Here is a 17,191-nt window from a genome sequence, read left to right as displayed (position 1 = left end):
ATCTCTGAACACAGTAGAACCTGAAGGGATCACAGAACACAATAGAACCTGGAGAGATCATTGAACACACAACAGAACCTGGAAAGATCACTGGACTCAAACAGAACCTGGAGAGATCACCAAACACACAATAGAACCTGGCAAGATCACTGAACACACAACAGAACCTGGATAGATCACTGAACACATCATAACCTGGAGAGATCACTGGACGTACTACAGAACCTGGAGAGATCACTGAACACACAATAGAACTTGGAGAGATCACCGGACACACAACGGAACCTGGAGAGATCACTGAACACACAATATAACCTGGAGAGATCACTGGACACACAACAGAACCCAGAGAGATCACCAAATACACAATAAAACCAGGAGTGTGCATGGAACACACAACAGAACCCAGAGAGTACACCCAACACACAACAGAATGTGGAAAGATCACTGGACACAACAGAACCCTGAGAGTACACCCAACACAGAACAGAACCTGGAAAGATCACTGGACACACAACAGAACCTGGAGAGATCACTAAACACACAATAGAACCTGGAGAGATCACTGGACACACAAGAGAATCTGAAGAGATCACTGAATACATATTATAACCTGGAGAGATCACTGGACACACAACAGAAATTGGAGAGATCACCAAATACACAACAAAATCAGGAGTGTGCACCCAACGCACAGCAGAAGCTCCTTTGAATGAGCTTCACTTGAACCCGGTGTATCCCAAACCAATAAGCTGCTAAACATAGTTTCTTCATTAAAGGATACCAGTTTCAGTTTGCTTAACTATTCTGGTTTGTCTGTTGCACTAGCTGATAACCAGGTATTGTTGAAACTAGTGAAGTACATCCTGAGGCAGCAGACCCAGGACTCCCATGGTGCAAAGAACACGGAAAGAACATTGCATACTACATGACATCAGCTTTTCTGATGACTCATCAGGAACGAATACTTGCCTAGAAAAAGAGGTTTTGTATGGACATGTCATCTGATTCTGATGCACCATCATCAAACAACGAACATGGAACACTACCACCACAGTGTTTCTGCCAGATAGAAATTTTTGGGTATGGCTCTATAGAATTGAAGGCAACCACAGCCAACAGAGATATGGAGGGGGGGGGGGGGGGAGTCCAACCTCAGAAAGAAAATGGGTTAAGTTTAGGGTTAGGATTAAGAAAATCATACAGTAATGATAAGAGTAATTAATTTTGTCAAAAAGTTAACTGCAAAAATATTTGGGTATGGTACCATATCCATTTTTACCTTCTGGCAGAAACCCTGCACCAGATAAGGTCAAACAAAATCAGGGGTGGATCAAAGAAAACAAGTATTTCACGAATCAGAGTAGTTTTTTTCACATTATTATTTTGTTCAATTGTTGATTTTATTAACAAAAGTAAAATAACTTTTTTCACGTAATATTTTGTTTAAGCGGTGATTTTAATAATACATACTTCTACTTGTATTCCTTTTTGAATGTTTGCTTCTAAATATTTTCTATTTACAAGCTTTCTCCTTTTTAAAAATAAATATGTGATTTGCAAAACTGAAATGTTTTAGAAGTGATGGTTCTTACAGAATAAATATTTAAATGTACTTGATATACTGTTGGTCGTAAATGATGCATTTAATTTAATCATGAATAATTGTCGCAACTATAACTATTTGAGCAAATAAATAAGACACCTAATATGCTATAAATACCGCAAATATACAAAGAAATCGTAAATATGTTCAGCTTTCATTGTCATTAAAACAAATTCGACATCTTAACTACTGATCAAGAAAAACAGTTTTCCTTCATTATCTTGGCTTTTTTAAAAATGATTTTTGATGCAGTTACATCCTTCTGGCTCTCACGTGACGATTTGTGGATACGAATAAAATTTAATGCTTATGTTCATGATCATTTTGAAGGGTTCGGAATTGTTACACATGTATTTCTAAAAGACACTTGAAAAACTTGGTATGATCATCAAACTTCTGGTGTGCACCAAATGGTGACATTAGTATGCTGCATTTATCTTCTGAAGACACTAAGACAACCGAGAACTCACAGAATATACAGACATGCATATTCTAAACATGAAAATTCTAAACATGAAAAAATAGACTTCAAGTTCAACCAAAGTACAATGTTTTTGAGTACAACCAGTATATGTGTGTGTGTGTATGTATATATATATATATATATATATATACTGAACAAAAAAAGAAACTTCCGATTTGTACATATAGTATTTGTTGTGTTAAAGAATTCATTGTGTAATGAAATTATATAGGTAGCATTAGACTTGAGCTGTATTATTAGGATTCATGAATTTTATCGATTATTTTTGCACTGTTAATCGTCGACAACGTGAAATTCAATTTGCACGTGCATGCATGGTTCGACATGTCCCGTGTAGTATTCGGTCAATTTGTTTTACTTGTCTTACTGACATTGTTGTCAAGTAAACGAAAACGCGTCAAAATTTGTAAAAAAAAATAAAGTTTTTTACTTTGTAGCATTTTTAGTATGCCAAGAATACCCAATAATTTACGCGAACGGGCGACTGGCATGCTTGATGCTGGCATGTCGACAGAAGACATTGCAAGGCATGCTGGGAGTTCTAGCCGAGCGATACGAAATCTTCGCGTAAGATTTCGCGTAAGATTTCGAACGACAGGAAGCACCAACGACGTCCGCGTGTTACAACGCGTGGTCAAGACCGCATGGCATGCAAAAATCATGGCCATAGGTTAACAGAAACTGGGAGAAATTTTGACCAAGTGTGGTAGGGGTTTAAAAAAAAAACCCACTTAATAACGGGTATGACCACCTCTTGAATTGACCACTGCAGTGCATCGCAGGCGCATAGAATTGACTAAAGTGTTGATTTCTGCCTGTGGAATATTGTTCCATTCCTGAATGAGCGCTTGACGAAGTTCGTTGACGTTAGCGGGTGGGTTGGGACGACGCCTCAATCGTCTGTCCAGACTATCCCAGACATGCTCGATGGGGTTGAGATCAGGACTTTTAGCGGGCCAGTCATCAATGAAATCAATGTTATTTGTCCTAAGAAAATTTAGTGTCTGAAGCTGTATGAGAGATGGCATTATCATGCTGAAAAATCGAGATGTTGGCGTTATGGAACAGAGGAATGCGGACGTCTACGACGTGGAAAGTCGTTGGTGTTTCCTGTCGTTCGAAATCTTACGCGAAGATTTCGTTTCGCTCGACTAGAACTCCCAACATGCCTTGCAACGTCTTCTGTCGACATGCCAGCATCAAGCATGCCAATCGCCCGTTCGCGTAAATTATTGGGTATTCTTGGCGTATTAAAAATGCTACAATGTTAACTTTTTTACAAATTTTGAAGCGTTTTCATTCACTTGACAACAATGTCAGTAAGACAAGTAAAACAAATTGACCGAATACTACACGGGACATGTCGAACCATGCATGCACGTGCAAATTGAATTTCACGTTGTCGACGATTAACAGTGCAAAAATAATCTATAAAATTCATGAATCCTGATAATACAGCTCACGGCTAATACTACCTATATAATTTCATTACACAATGAATTCTTTAACACAACAAATACTATATGTACAAATCGGAAGTTTCTTTTTTTGTTCAGTATATGTAGCGGGTCATACAAAAGTGTGCACGTTTTTTCGGTTCATACTTGCATGAACCAAAAAATAATTGCGGTCAAATCTTATAATTAAATTTATATGCATACTTTAACAATACATAACTGAATTTATTTTGTTTAGCTTTAAATACGCCTGTAGTATTGTTTGTGTAAACTTCATTGATACTTATGTCGCGTAAGAATGCAAACATTCATTCACTATTATTTGAATCAGGTGATTTTTTGTAAATGACGTCATTTGGTAAATGACATAATTTTAATAAGCGACGCCATTTCATCTAGCTGTTGTGCATTTTTATGATCATTTCGTTATATTGGAAGGAATTATCCTATTCTGTTTAGTTTATATTTTAATATGATCTTAATTTGCTTCCCCTAATCTACTATTGCACACAACTATTAATTACTCCATGCAGTTCAATACAGTTTCTATGCCAGAATATATTCCGTACAAAAAATCAACAGATCAATCATGAAAATGTTCAGTTTTCAATGTTGTTGTACAAGTGGAATTATACCACTTGTACAGTTGTTATTAGTTGTACTAAATATAACGAGTAACTTTATATATAGCAGAGGTCAACCTACTTGTAATCATCAAAGAGATATTTCAAAAGGGATTTATCAATTTTTAATTTCTTTATTTTCTAAACTGGACTATTTAATTTTCTACAACAAGTAACATCATGACAAATAGTGGTATAGTGACCTAAGTTTAGTGGACGTTTAATCCCTCCCCGCAGACTTGTTTTCACAGGGCTATCTGTGTTAACTAGCCTAATGGAGCCAGGGGGACAGGATGTAGCTCAGTGGTACAGCGCTCACCTGATGCACAATCGATCTAGGATCGATCCTCGTCGGTGGGCCCATTTGGCTATTTTTCATTCCAGCCAGTGCTCCACAACTGGTGTAACAAAGGCTGTGGTATGTACTATCCTGTCTGTGGGATGGTGCATATAAAAGATCCCTTGCTGCTCATCAAAAAGAGTAGCCCATGAAGTGGCGACAGTAGGTCTCCTCGCTCAATATCTGTGTGGTCCTTCACCATATGTCTGATGTCACATAACCGTAAATAAAATGTGTTGAGTGCGTTGTTAAATAAAACATTTCCTTCCTTTCTAATGGAGTCTGTTTGTTTGTGCCAGGAGCTAGAGCAGATTGAGGAGAACTGGCAGAGCGAGGTGAAGTCTTTGCTGTGGGACATCAGCAAGCTACAGGATGCGAACAAGAAGCTCAACGACCACCTGCATGACACGAAGCAGGCCATCGTCGAGGAGGTCGTCCAGGTCCACAAACGTACGTCCACACACAGGGAAACTTACATTTATAACAGGATTTTTATTTTTTGAAAAACAAATTTGTGATGTCACATCAATTTGAATCATAAGAGGAATTTTGTTTTACAAGTTAAGGTGGGCTAGGGTGGTGGTAGGGAAGTCCAGGGAACATTTTGTTAAGTATCGCGTTGGAATTCGCTACGCAAGTTTCAGAGATCGCTACAGAATTTTAAAGCTTTAAACAGTTGTTGCAAATAAATTTTTAATTGACTAGAAATATTGTTAATCAATATTTTGAAAACAAAATGTTCCCTGAAGTCTCTCACAGTCAGTTGTTCAGGCGTACAGAAATTGAAAATGATTCACTTGCCAGCCGGACCAGAACTAACTAAAATTTACTAGCCCGCCAGAATTTCTACTAAGCCGTCAGTCTGTAGAATAATATATTATTAATACTATTATAATAGACAGTATTTTCAGTGACAAAACATTATTAAGAACACTTGGTACGTGATCAACATCACGTGGCAAACAAAATAAAAGACAGATCGCTTGTCAGACTGATAGTTGCATTTTTTAACTCGTCCGTCGGAATGTTTACTCGCATTTGGCGAGCAGGCGAGTACTTTCTGCACCCCTGATTGTTTTTTACCTAGCATGTGAAATGGAAATTCACCTGCTAAAACTGCCAACATAGTGTTGGTAATTTTTTGAGTGACAGATGTATGTATAATGATCTCATCTGCTGTTTATGTATATTTATCTCATCTGCTATTTAGCTTGTGATTCTTATATATTTTTCATAATGCTTGGAGGGTTTGTTTTGTTTTTTTGTTTTTTGGGGTTTTTTTTATTGTCCCCAGAGCAATATGGCCATGCCAAGGTTGGGGTGCCTTGAGATCATGACCTTACAATGTCAAAATATCATCACATATACATTATATGGAAAGAGTAATAATAATATCTTGATATATATATTATTAACATAATACAGTATTGTTGAATATCTATCATATGGGAAGTTAAATGCTCTGAGTTCAACATGAAAATGAGGAAAAGAAGAAGGAAAGAAAGCAAAAGGAGTAAGGATTAAAAGAAAAAGGAAAGAGGAATGGACGAATCTAGCTAAAAGGAATATAATTTGTACTGTATTTGTATTTCCAAGCAAGCTGTGTTTATATATATATATTTAAAAAATTCACTCATTAATATTTATTATAAATACTGTAATTAAAAAGGTTAATAAATAATTCATAGATACAATTTTTAAAAAGTATATTTTTCTAGATCAAATTTTATTTGTAATATGTCTTTAACGCTATTGAAATGTAAAAAAAAATTCTGTACTTTCATACTATAAATATAATATTTGACGTTAATTGTTAACCAATTTACAAAATAACTGTTTTTGTTATTAATCATACCAAATAAAACAATATCTTTGCTGAAATTAATTTCAATTCCTGTTTTAGATAGTATCCATGCTTTTACATTTTTCCATATATTATGAACCTTATCACATTTGAAAATAGATGTTGCAAGGTTTCTAGATAATTATTAAAAAAGTTGCAAATATTAGAATTTATATAATGGATCGTGTGTAAAAAATTATTAGTTGCCAGGATTCTATGTAAAATTCTATATTGAAACCAGGATAAAGTTGTATCTTTTATGTTATGAAAAGGTATAACATAATACATTTCCCTTTCCTGTAGATCACATACAAACCCTTCATTGGCATACTTTATTTGTGCTTTTGGAGTTACTGTTTGGGTGTTTAGTATATTGTACATATATTTGCAGCCACGTTTATCTTTTAACAAAATATTTAGTTTAAAAAGGAAAATTGGATGTTTTAACATAATAAAGGTGTCGTCGGTTAGGTCGTGTGAGTTATATATAAAATATTTAACAGCATTTATTAATGAAGCATATTGTAAAAAGTTTGTAGTTGTTTGATATTTTTGTATGCTTGGAGTTTCTAATGTTCCACACAGTGTCCCAAACCCTCCCCTCACCCTGTTCTGTCTTATTTCGTGCAGGCCAAATTTATTTCTTAACAGGACATATTTCTTTTGGCCTGCTATTTATAAAAAGTAACAGCAGGTCATATTTTACTTCCTATTTCGAGTCCTGTGTAGTCTCAGGTGTAAGGGTAGAAATATATGTCACACTTTTGGAAAACATGTTAGAAATCATCCAGCTTTTAGGAAGTTGTCCTAGGACTGTGCTTTGTGAAACTTTAAAAGTCTAAACTCAAGATTTTAGCAAATTATACAGACTTTTAACTTCGACATGCTGTTCATGTGGCCATGTCTACGCTTTCAGTCTAGAATTTTAAACTTTTATTAGCACAGGGCCTTCACTATTTTTTTACATTTTAGTTCTTTGTTTAACCTCTACCATGTTCATTTGTGAGAGAAAAACAAATTAATGTGCAATATTTGTTTAGGAATTAATGAATGTTTGAATAAATGGAGAAGACATTGTACATTATTTCTTTATCAAACAAAAAAGTCTTTATCATTGACTACTATACCGGCCTCGGTGGCGTCGTGGCAGGCCATCGGTCTACAGGCTGGTAGGTACTGGGTTCGGATCCCAGTCGAGGCATGGGATTTTTAATCCAGATACCGACTCCAAACCCTGAGTGAGTGCTCCGCAAGGCTCAATGGGTAGGTGTAAACCACTTGCACCGACCAGTGATCCATAACTGGTTCAACAAAGGCCATGGTTTGTGCTATCCTGCCTGTGGGAAGCGCAAATAAAAGATCCCTTGCTGCCAATCGGAAGAGTAGCCCATGTAGTGGTGACAGCGGGTTTCCTTTCAAAATCTGTGTGGTCCTGAACCATATGTCTGTCGCCATATAACCATAAATAAAATGTGTTGAGTGCGTCGTTAAATAAAACACTTCTTTCTTTTTTTTATCATTGACTAATTTAGATGTACAATGTATATCAGAATTTACACATAGGATTTGGGCACTGAAACTGGTGACCATGCAGTTCTCTCTCTATTTCATTTAATTTCATTTCAACTTATTTTCATGCTCATATCCAATTAAGGTTCAAGCACACTGTCCTGGGCACACACCTCAGCTATCTGGGCCGTCTGTTTAGGACAGTTGGTTAGTTGTTAATTGTTAGTGGTTAGTGAGAGAGAAGAGGGTGTAGTGGCCTTACACCTACCCATTGAGTCATTAAAACTCGGTCTGCATGGGACCCAGCTGCAAACCCTGTATCTACCAGCCTTATGTCCGATGGCTTAACCACGACACCACTGAGGCCGGTAGTTCTCTCTAATCCATTACACGAGACCTTTGAAATGTATTGTTTTTATTATCTTGTATTATTATGTTTTCAGGAACAGAACAAGAAGAAATACGGGTTCTCACCAAGCTGAAGGAGACTGTTGACAAACAGCGCAATGATCTCAGAACCGTGAAGAGAGAAATGAAACAGAAGACCGCAGACTGTGATGCTGTAAAATATATATTTTTAAATTTTTCATTCTTTCAATTTATTTTGAATTCACACTTATATCAGGTCATAATGGTAAAAGTACTCTCTTTTTTTCTGTCCTCAGATACGCTTAACAATGTTGAGGTTGGTGACGCTGTAAATTTACTGATTTTTTTATTTAAAAAAATTAAATCAGTATATTATAGATCCTGTGTAAATTTAAAGGCAGTTAATCTGTTAGAAACACTTCTTTATGTCATTAGAGCCACTCAAATTGATTATGTGTTTCACATTTCTTCCTTCCAGTGAAAATGGCTTCTTCCACGAAAATAGATTAGGTTTTTTTATCAATGTTTTCAGCTATTTTGTCGAAGGTTTGAAAGAAATCATTACAGAAGCCAGCAAAGAAATAAACAAAATGAATCACCTGAGTGTTGGTGCACTTCAAATGAGATGACTTAATTCAAGACACTGATTACTTTATACTGCAAACATCTGTGTCCTGTTTTGATTCCTTTTTCTTAAGTGAATAAAAAAAACCCGAACCCAACTATTTATATCTGTTGGAGTGTCAATTTGATTAATCTCAAAAGTACAGACATTTCCTATCTCCTCCCTATCACACAACTCATACAGGGTCAAGACAACTTGAAACACAATTAAATTGGGTCTTGGCTAGCAGTCATTACCCAGATGGTTTGATATATATTTGAGAAGGTCCTCCAAAATATTGGACTAGTGACTATGATTTATTGTAATAAAACAGTGAATATTGCTTGTCTAACAATGAAAAATCCACAAACTCCACTATGAATACAAAAAGCTAACTACATGTATTGGGTATGGGGGAAACCCTGTCTTAAGATTCATGATATATCTTAAAGAACGAATCTTTTTTTGAATTTCTCCGTAATGAAAAACTTAAAACAAATGTTTTGGCAATTAATTTGAAGCATTTTTGCACTAAGTATTGTATAGATATTTAAAACTGTGTTACATTTTTGTTATAGCTTTCAGAACAATTAGATAGAATTGCAAAAGTAAATGCGGAGCTGCGACGGAAAAACAATATACATAAGAAACAGGCAAAAGCTCTGATTGAAGAGCGGGCAGACATAGAGGTTCAACTGAAAGAAAAGGACATACAGGTTGTCCGCATAAAGGAAATGTTGACGCAGCAGGAGAACTATGATGCCGAGAAACTGGCTCAAGAGGTCCGCAGAAAACGATCCCAATCAAAAGGAGATGATGAAGATGAGGTTAAAATTTAATTATAATATAATATGTCTGAATTTTGGTTTTAACCGATTGAGAGATTTGCCTTTAAACTCCACACTAATTCATTTATAAACAATCCAAGAAAATGAAAACACATTTTCAGAATGATTTTCATTTTTATTTATTTTTTAAATTTGGATTTCGAAAATGATTTATTTTAAGATTATGAGACTCAACTGAGTTAGGAAACTAATGGTAATAATCAGATATGATGTTTGTGGAAAGTAATCATAATTTGTTACACCTTGTTAGCATAATTACAGTTTATGCTATCTATAGCTCATTATATTATACATAAATATACATTATTTTATAACTGCTGTATTTGGTTTTTGAAATATACATTTCATTACAAACAGTAAAATTAGTTCTTCCTGAGAAAATATAATGAATTAGTTAAAACAGATTGGCCTGACAACATGCATTAAAATAGGTTTTGTTAGTGCCCTGCTGGTCCAACTCTAGATTTCATCTACGTCCATTTGTCTGTCTGTCCCATATAGATTTTTTCACAATGACTCAAGATATTAAGCTGAAAATGTGGATATAGCTTTATCATGTACTATTACAGATCAAGTTTGACTTTCATGGTGATTTACCCATGTTTGACAGAGTTATGTCCCTTGAACTTTGGAGCAATTAAAAACATTGTTTTCTGGACTTTGTTTTCATAATGCCTCAAGATATTGAGCTGAAATTTTGTATATAGCTTTATCATGTACTGTTATGGATCAACTTTGACTTTCATGGTGATTTACTAATTGTTTAACAGAGTTATGGCCTTGAATTTTGAAGATAAGAAAATATGTTGGGCCCGGTAGGGGACATGAATTATCTTAGCAGCACTCCCAGAATGCTTGTTTTCTATTATATTCATGTAGGTTGATTTTACTGATATGAATCAAAGACTTCATCTGGAGGGCAAAATGATAATTGATTTAGCTGACCCCGACCGACCCCGCTTTACGATGCAAGAATTGCGGCAGGTTCTCCTGGAACGAAACGAACTGAAGACAAAACTCATAGAAGTTGAGGAGGAGTTAAATACATACAAACCAAAGTACGTGTTACATGACAGTAATGTGTTACGTTGTAGATCACGATTAGTAGGTGTTAGCCGTTCCTTTTAAAATGCATAATTATCTTATTCAGATAATTAAATTAATTAAATTTTACTGAACCCCAATGAGCAGTTTCACAATGATTAATATTACAATTTCAGCCAGTTTATTGATCCTTAAATACAGTTGAATCTCGTTGGCTTGAACCCTGTTGGTGCTCGAGAAAGTGTTCGGCCCATCGGGTAGTTCGATCTAACCATTCGGTCAACAACGTGCAAGTGTAACTCTGGACTGTGGTTCAAGCGTTGCAGTGTATTTGACCCTTCCGAGTTCAACCTAACGAGATTCGACTGTACTTGTATTTTGGTTACCAGGCATTGAATTTTTTTAATTAAAAAAAACAATTCTGCCAGATTCATAAATTTAATTTAATATAGATATTTTGGGATTCTGCATTCGTGGAAGCACAGAATCGTGTTATATTCACAGCCTGATTACTATTGTATGTAAGCGGTTTTTGTTATTAAAATCTGATCTGTTAAAAAGTCATATGAGATTACCATAGCTACTAAAGGGAGGCTACTCCATGAGTTTTCTGCAATTTTTAAGATGTTTTCAACTAATAGAGACTTTTTAACGACTGTAATTACATATCAAATATATTTCTGCATAAAATATTAGTGGCTGTATATTAAACATGTTTCTGATCGTTCTAATATTTGTATTAGGTTAAATTTCATTGTATTTGTTTAAAAAAAAAAAAATTCATACATACAAAATCCAGTTTGGGCTTCTTACAAATATTAAGACGACCTGAAACACATTGAATATACAGACACTGATATTCTAAACAAGAAAATATATTTAATTTGTAATTTTAATCGTAAAAATATTTTATTAGTTAGAAACATCTTACAATGCAGCAAACTCAGGAATGTCCCTTTAATGACTGTAAAACCAAATTTATCATTTGTCATATCATTTGGGGTGTCACAACTCCATACTTATTAAATTTAGTTATGAGGTTAATGAACACAAAATACATGAATCAATTATGGGAATCAATTGTGCGTAAAATCTGTCTATTATTAAGAAACCTCTTTTTCTATGCTCTCAGAATTGTCTCAAAACCGCCGTAAGTACTGAATGACTGGTATTTTGCCATAGACTCTTGTGTATTCTTGTCAGGTTGTGTGTATTTATTTGTTCCTTTTCTTTTATTTTGTTGAGGTATGTATATCCGTGTTCGTGTAATTGCATGATTACTTTATCATATGGTTGCATGGTTTTGTGGAAGAGAAACAGTTGTAGTATTTGACTATCTCCTTCGTACATCATTCCAATCACCCACTCAGTGATCTGTTTTTTTGTACTGGATGAAGTTCTGTTAAGTTAAAAATAATTCAAGGTATAGTTTGCTTTTGTACTTGTCAGACATTACAATTTCTTTATTAATACTTTTCAGATTGTCCAATTTAACAAAATACTGTATATAAACATTAAAATGAATTAATATATAATTTCTAAATATTGTAATTTGTTTCTTCTAAAAGTTCAATTTTTTCCAAACACAACGGTATATAAACATTAAAATTAATTATATAATTTTTAAATGTTGTAAACATTTTTCTTTTAAAAGTCCCATTTCTACCACACACAATTTCTACATAACCATAATAAATATTTTGTAATAAAGAAATATATTTGATTATTTGATTATTAAATGGACATTAAAATTTTGCTTTTAAATTTTCATCCATTTAACATTTCAAAGTGGTTTAAGGAGTTTTTTTGTTGTCTTTTGGAGAAGGTTGCATTTCACTACTCCAATATATTGTCATGGGAGAGGCTGAAAGATTGTATTAGGGATTTAGCCAGGCTTTCTGTGGCTCCGAACATACATGTAGGCATATCCTAAAAGAAAATGGAAGTAAAAATTCCCTCTAGCCAGTGCTCCAAAACTGGTTTAACAAAGGCCGTGGTATGTACTATCCTGTCTGTGGGATGGCACATATAAAAGATCCCTTGCTGCTAATCGAAAAAAGTAGCCTATGAAGTGGTGACAGCATGTTTCCTCTCTCATATCTATGTGGTCCTTAACCATATGTCTGACACCATATAACCGTAAATAAAATATGTTGAGTGTGTCCTTAAAGAAAACATTTCCTAAAAATTCCCAATTTCTATGCTAAAAATTCCCAATATATATTTATTTAATTACGTCTGTTCTAATAAATTGATGTAACAATGGGTGTACTGCATCATTCAGTGACATAAAAAAAATATCCCAAGTATGATTTACTGGCACTAATTTTCTCACTCCCATCAAAAAATTCTACATACATGTATAAAAAAAAATCCCTGCTGTACTGTATTCAAGCTAGATGCAGGATAAGCTCGCCTTTCGTGAACACTTTGTATTGTCACTCTTTCGATAGTGGTTTGGGAAACATCTTCTAGACTTTTTTGTACCGAGATATGATTTGGAACATGATAATAGTTTAATTTGATTTGGAAAGAAAGGGAATATTTGGCATAGCATATTTTAAAGTATTGCTATTTGGTATTTAACATGTGGCTATTGTATCACCTTTCTAAATTAAAATTATGCCAGTTAACTCAACTTTCCACATCACTTTGCTTTTATAAGCATGCTTTTTATTTTATTTGTGATAGGTTTTTGGGATTTAAAAAAAAAAAATTGAATGGTAAATTATTCTTTTTGGAACGTTTTATTTTTGATGTGTATGTAATTTCACTATAGGTCATGTGTGTAACTTTTATTGCATAGGCAAATGTATATCACTGGGGTTTTTTTTGTGATGATTATATAAATATTATTTATGTAATTGTCATTACATGTTGATGTTGTAAGTAATGTAGGAAGTTTATTAGCACTTAGTCCATACAGCCTTGAAAAGTATTTCACTCTGTAATACAACATATGCTAATGATGGTTAAAACCTGCTCAAGTGGACACCTTTGTCAAGTACTCATCTGTCTTTCCAGACCACCTTACTAATCAAATCTGATAATAGATCTATCTGTAAGAAATATAATAATAGATCTGATCTGTTTTTAGTATGAAAAATTTACCTATTTCAATAGAGTTTTCATGAAAACAAATTTGAAATTTAATAAATCACTGTTATGGTACACTTGTCCATTCATTGGTCTATAATCATGTGATTGTTTTTCCCAACAATCTCAGGACTAGTTTAACAATGTCATTTTAAAACTTTTCAAGGTTGTGTTGCATGTTTGTAGAAAATGTTGGTTATTTCTTGTCTGTTAAATACACATACGTATATGTCGGAGGTAAGTTACTGTCAGTTTGTGTTTTGAGAGTTAGGAAGTGTCATCCGATGGTTTGTTGATACCAGTGTCAATGAATATTGTTCAGTTTGCATGTCTGGCCCCGTGCTTATAAACCTTAAAGGTCTAAACTTTAATAAAGTCCAGACTTTAACGTCATGGCAACGCCATTCAAACAGCATTATGTTAAAGTCTAGACTTTAATTTTTATAAGCACGGGCCCTGATGTTATAAATAGTGCTGATTTTTTTAGTCAAGTGTTAAGCCCTGCCTGATGTCCTGATACATGTAAATGGCTTATCTATATTTTCAACTACCGGTAATGCACCATCTGTTTTCACTTTATATCTGTAATATGTAGCTGCTTTTTAGATACATGTAACTATGTTTGTGTTTTGAAAGACACAATTTAGACAAAATATTAGTTATTACCTGGTAGTACATTTATTAAAACTCTCAAATTAAGATGTTGTACATTGTTGTTATTATGTTTTTGTAAATATAGATAATCATGTTTGCATGAATTTTTTTAATTCTCCTTTAAATAAAAATGTGACCCCCCCCCAATTTTTTTTTAGATAATGTGCTTTAACTATTATCAACTTTGTTTCATCATCAAGGCTGGTATATTTAAGCTCTGGGTTTGTAACTCAATACCACTGTTAGTTTCAACGTGATCGAAAGCACAATGTAAGACCACTGCATCAACCTGTCTCTTACTGATCAGGGACAGGACGTAGCCCAATCGTAAAGCTAGCATTCGCTTGATTCAGTCCTGTCTGGGATCGATCCCTGTCGGTGGGCCCGTCGGGCTATTTCTCATTCCAGCCAATGCACCACGACTGGTATATCAAAGGCAGTGGTATGTGCTATCTTGCATATAACAGATCCCTTGCTATTAATGGAAAAATGTAGTGGGTTTCCTCTCTAAGACTAAATGTCAAGATTACCAAATGTTTAACATCTAACATTAATAAATCAGTGTGCTCAAAAACAAACTTTAACTTACTGATCAGTAACTGTAACCAGACATATAAATAGCTAAGGGGTGTGCCTAGGCAGCATGCTTACTCCTTATTTGGATATAAAAATTAAAACAAATTGAAATAACATGTTGTTAATTTCCCTTCCACCAAATATTAATTTTTAAAATTTAAAGAAACTGACTCGAAACCAGTGCCCTGCATCTGGTATATAAAAGGCCATGACATGTGCATTAAAAATAAAAATAACATGCTGCTGTGGCAGTAGCAAGTTTCCTCTTTCATTCACTAAAACAAAATGTCACAGTAGCCAGGTCAAGACACTAAAGAGCAGTTGTCTAAAACATGGTGAGGGTTCATTGAGAAATATTTCATTCATTTATTCATTCATTCATTTATTGAAATGTATAATGATAAGAACTCATATGTATACATGTATTAATAATTTTTATAATAATTTGATTGAAGTATAGTTTGTTAATATTTAAATACAAGTCATTTTTATTTTATAACATACTTCATTGTGAATAATTGTTTTTAATGTTAACCTTTTAATATTTTAGTACTTTGTGTACATCAGGCAGGTCTTAAAGCTTAACATGTGTTCCATTGTTATGCATAATAATCCTTGCTTGATATAGGCATGGCTTCTCATTAATGTTTATTTTTCTCCTAAAGCGAGGAAGGGGCCGAACCGCTTGACCCAAATGATGAGTAAGTGTTGTGTTTGCTAGGACTTGGCTTTTTTGTACTCTGTTGTAGAAATAATTCTCGTTTTGTAATACAGTGAAACCCCTCAAGACCAGACCCTCTCTAAACTGGAATTCTCTTTTATAACTGGACTATTTCCAAAGTCCCGTGATTTCTGTCTCTTTTAACATTAAAGTTTACCTCTCTAAACTGGAAACCTCTCTAAACTGAACACCAGACAAATAATTAAGTCCCAAACTCTTTATTTAGTGCAGTTTGTCCCTCTAAAAACCGGACGATCAGACGTTGTCAATCATTATGGCACCACTAATTGTTTCGCTTATTGTCATATCACCGTCTTTGGATGGATTACCTGACTGCAAACATAGCTGGTGCAATATACACATGCTCATTAGATGTGTAATCACCATTACATATGACTGGGTACAGTTTGCAAATAACAATTAAACAATTACGGATAAAGATCAAGTGATAGCTTTGTTATCCATAACAAACATATTTATAGTTTGCTTCAAGGATCGATAAAACAACAATGAATTTAATCAACTGTTTTCCTATTGTTTGAATTTGATTTTGTTTTAAAACTCTTATTTAGCCAAATAAAGTGTAGGCAAAAGTAATGTTGGCGTTTCGGAAGGAAATGTTTTATTTAATGATGCACTCAACACATTTTATTGATGGTTATATGGCATTTCGGTGTCGAAAAGATGACATTAGCGTGTCATTCCCATATTGATTTTTAATATGGAACATCCAGCTACACTTTGCCATATGAACTATTGCTCGATGATAAACTTAAAATCATTAAAAGTTTTTAAAAGTATATAAGCAAATTTTAAAATATCTTAAGTCAAAGGTTCTTTGTCGGATTATTAACTGTTGGATTCATACATGTATGTGAATAGGACACAAGCGGAAACAAATGACAGAGTACAACAAAAGGTTTTGTATCAATGCAAACTCCTGAAAACCAGACACATTCTAAAACCGGACACCTCATAACCGGATAAAATTCTTGGTCCCATGGATGTCCGGTTCAGAGACGTTTCACTATCATTATATAGCAGAGAACTGTTACTAATTAAAATTTAGAAAACCAAAATGTCCTCTGTTATTTAACAAAGTGTTACTGTTTATTGTTACACATTAATAATTGCCAGAGCTGTAACTTTCGATAATGACTTTACTGATTCTTAAATGTAGATATTACACTCATATATCTACCTGTATGATGGAAATATGGATATAATCTGTGCACATATGATGCACTTTGGCAACATACAAAAACATACACAGCAGAAATAATAATACTAGTATTAATTGTACTACATTTAGGTCGTTTTTCCCATTGACAAAAATAGGCAATAATCTGTATAGCCACACACTGTTTTCACTCCACCTCTCACTGAACCAAACTTCCTTATCGCATTATGCAGTGTT

General features: G+C 34.2%; 1 protein-coding gene across 7 annotated transcripts in view; it reads left to right on the top strand.

The window, feature by feature from the left end:
* The window catches only part of LOC121368007 (RILP-like protein 1), a 44,375-nt gene that overhangs the window by 16,349 nt on the left and 10,835 nt on the right, over nucleotides 1–17,191 (top strand). For 2 of the 7 annotated variants that reach the window (XM_041492510.1, XM_041492507.1), the window contains exons 2-7: nucleotides 4,810–4,960; nucleotides 8,306–8,424; nucleotides 9,414–9,662; nucleotides 10,563–10,741; nucleotides 11,860–11,877; nucleotides 15,719–15,754. In XM_041492510.1, coding sequence (XP_041348444.1) covers nucleotides 4,810–4,960; nucleotides 8,306–8,424; nucleotides 9,414–9,662; nucleotides 10,563–10,741; nucleotides 11,860–11,877; nucleotides 15,719–15,754 — 752 coding nt within the window. The remainder of the gene's footprint in view (nucleotides 1–4,809; nucleotides 4,961–8,305; nucleotides 8,425–9,413; nucleotides 9,663–10,562; nucleotides 10,742–11,859; nucleotides 11,878–15,718; nucleotides 15,755–17,191) is intronic. The other 5 variants (XM_041492513.1, XM_041492509.1, XM_041492514.1 and 2 more) reach the window with 3 other exon arrangements.

The sequence above is a fragment of the Gigantopelta aegis genome, chromosome 3 (genome assembly GCF_016097555.1).
Source record: "Gigantopelta aegis isolate Gae_Host chromosome 3, Gae_host_genome, whole genome shotgun sequence".
Classification (NCBI taxonomy): Eukaryota; Metazoa; Mollusca; class Gastropoda; order Neomphalida; family Peltospiridae; genus Gigantopelta; species Gigantopelta aegis.
This window is presented reverse-complemented; position numbering and strand designations above follow the sequence as displayed.